Consider the following 1,192-nt stretch of genomic DNA (forward strand, 5'->3'; position numbering starts at 1 on the left):
TCTAATTTAATGTGTGTGTATATATATTATATATATATATATCTTAATAACTACATTGTGACAATATGCAGAAATCAGAAATCAGACTGTCTCAGGCAAACCCAGTAGATAGCTGTAAAGGTTAAATAAAGAGAGTATTTAACATAGAAAATGGTACAATATAAGCACAATAAGACATTACTGTTATAGAGACTATCTCAGGCATTAAAATATTGTTCAGTGCAATGACTTACTTTTTCATTTTTCTCTGTGAACACTCTGAGTTAATCTTTTTTTTTTTTTTTTTCAGTTCAAACTCATTTCCCTTTTATTAAAGTCCAAGTTACCATTACATGGCTTGGTACTCAATAAAGGAAAACGTGTTCAAATAAGGTAATATGTTATCATCAGTATTTCCAGGTAACTGTTCACACTCAAGTAGCAATGTCAATAAATCCTTGGAGAAGCCCATCCATGGGGTTTACACTTTGTCAAGGCCCAGTTCCTCCGGAGTGGAGATTCCCAGTTCATTTAAAGTTGGTCTAAGTTCCTGGATGACATAGGGGTAGATTTCCTTATGAGGTCCTGCTTTGTCCTTAACAGCCTCTAGGATACGAACTGTACTAGCAAAATCATTTAACCGTCTGCATGCCCGCAAAGTAGCATCAATGATTTTGGGCTCTGGAACCATATCATAGGTAACAAGTGTGTTTATCCCTTTACGCAATTCCCAGGCATCTATATCTGGCTTGTTGAAGTATGTTACCCAGCGAGCATCAAACTCCTCATCTGTCTCCTGTGACCCATGGGAATAGCAGCGAACTGACTGGATAGCCGCGGCGGGGCCGGGAGTCCGGGTGGAGTGCAGGCGGCCTCGAGGGCCGGCCCGGGTGGCTGCGGCCACAGCGCAGCGGCGGAGAGCGGCGCCCAGCATGACGGCGATGGCGGCGCGCAGGCTGAGGACAGAGAGAAGCCGGTGTAAACTCCCGGGTTGAGTTAATCTTTTAAGAAAAAAAATACTAAACCCTAATTTCCCTACTTTGGGCAATGTTTTTAGAGTATAATATTATTAACATAACTGCTGAGGGATTTATAAAAGTCATAAATGTAATTTGACAAGCTTAACATCAACATTGTTCCTTAACTTGCTTCCATGACCAGTGATGGAAACTAAATATTAACCACACGAGAGATAAATAAATGTCATGGACAC

The 1,192-nt window shown here is 40.9% G+C and overlaps 1 protein-coding gene across 1 annotated transcript; it reads right to left on the reverse strand.

Annotated features, from left to right (window-relative positions):
• Positions 1-269: 269 nt before the first annotated feature.
• LOC129011512 (cytochrome c oxidase subunit 5A, mitochondrial-like) lies at positions 270-967 on the reverse strand. Its single transcript, XM_054446559.2, has one exon. The coding sequence runs from the start codon at positions 911-913 to the stop codon at positions 461-463; it is 453 nt and encodes a 150-aa protein (XP_054302534.1). The 5' UTR covers positions 914-967; the 3' UTR covers positions 270-460.
• Positions 968-1,192: the final 225 nt, after the last annotated feature.

Source organism: Pongo pygmaeus, chromosome 14 (assembly GCF_028885625.2).
Source record: "Pongo pygmaeus isolate AG05252 chromosome 14, NHGRI_mPonPyg2-v2.0_pri, whole genome shotgun sequence".
Classification (NCBI taxonomy): Eukaryota; Metazoa; Chordata; class Mammalia; order Primates; family Hominidae; genus Pongo; species Pongo pygmaeus.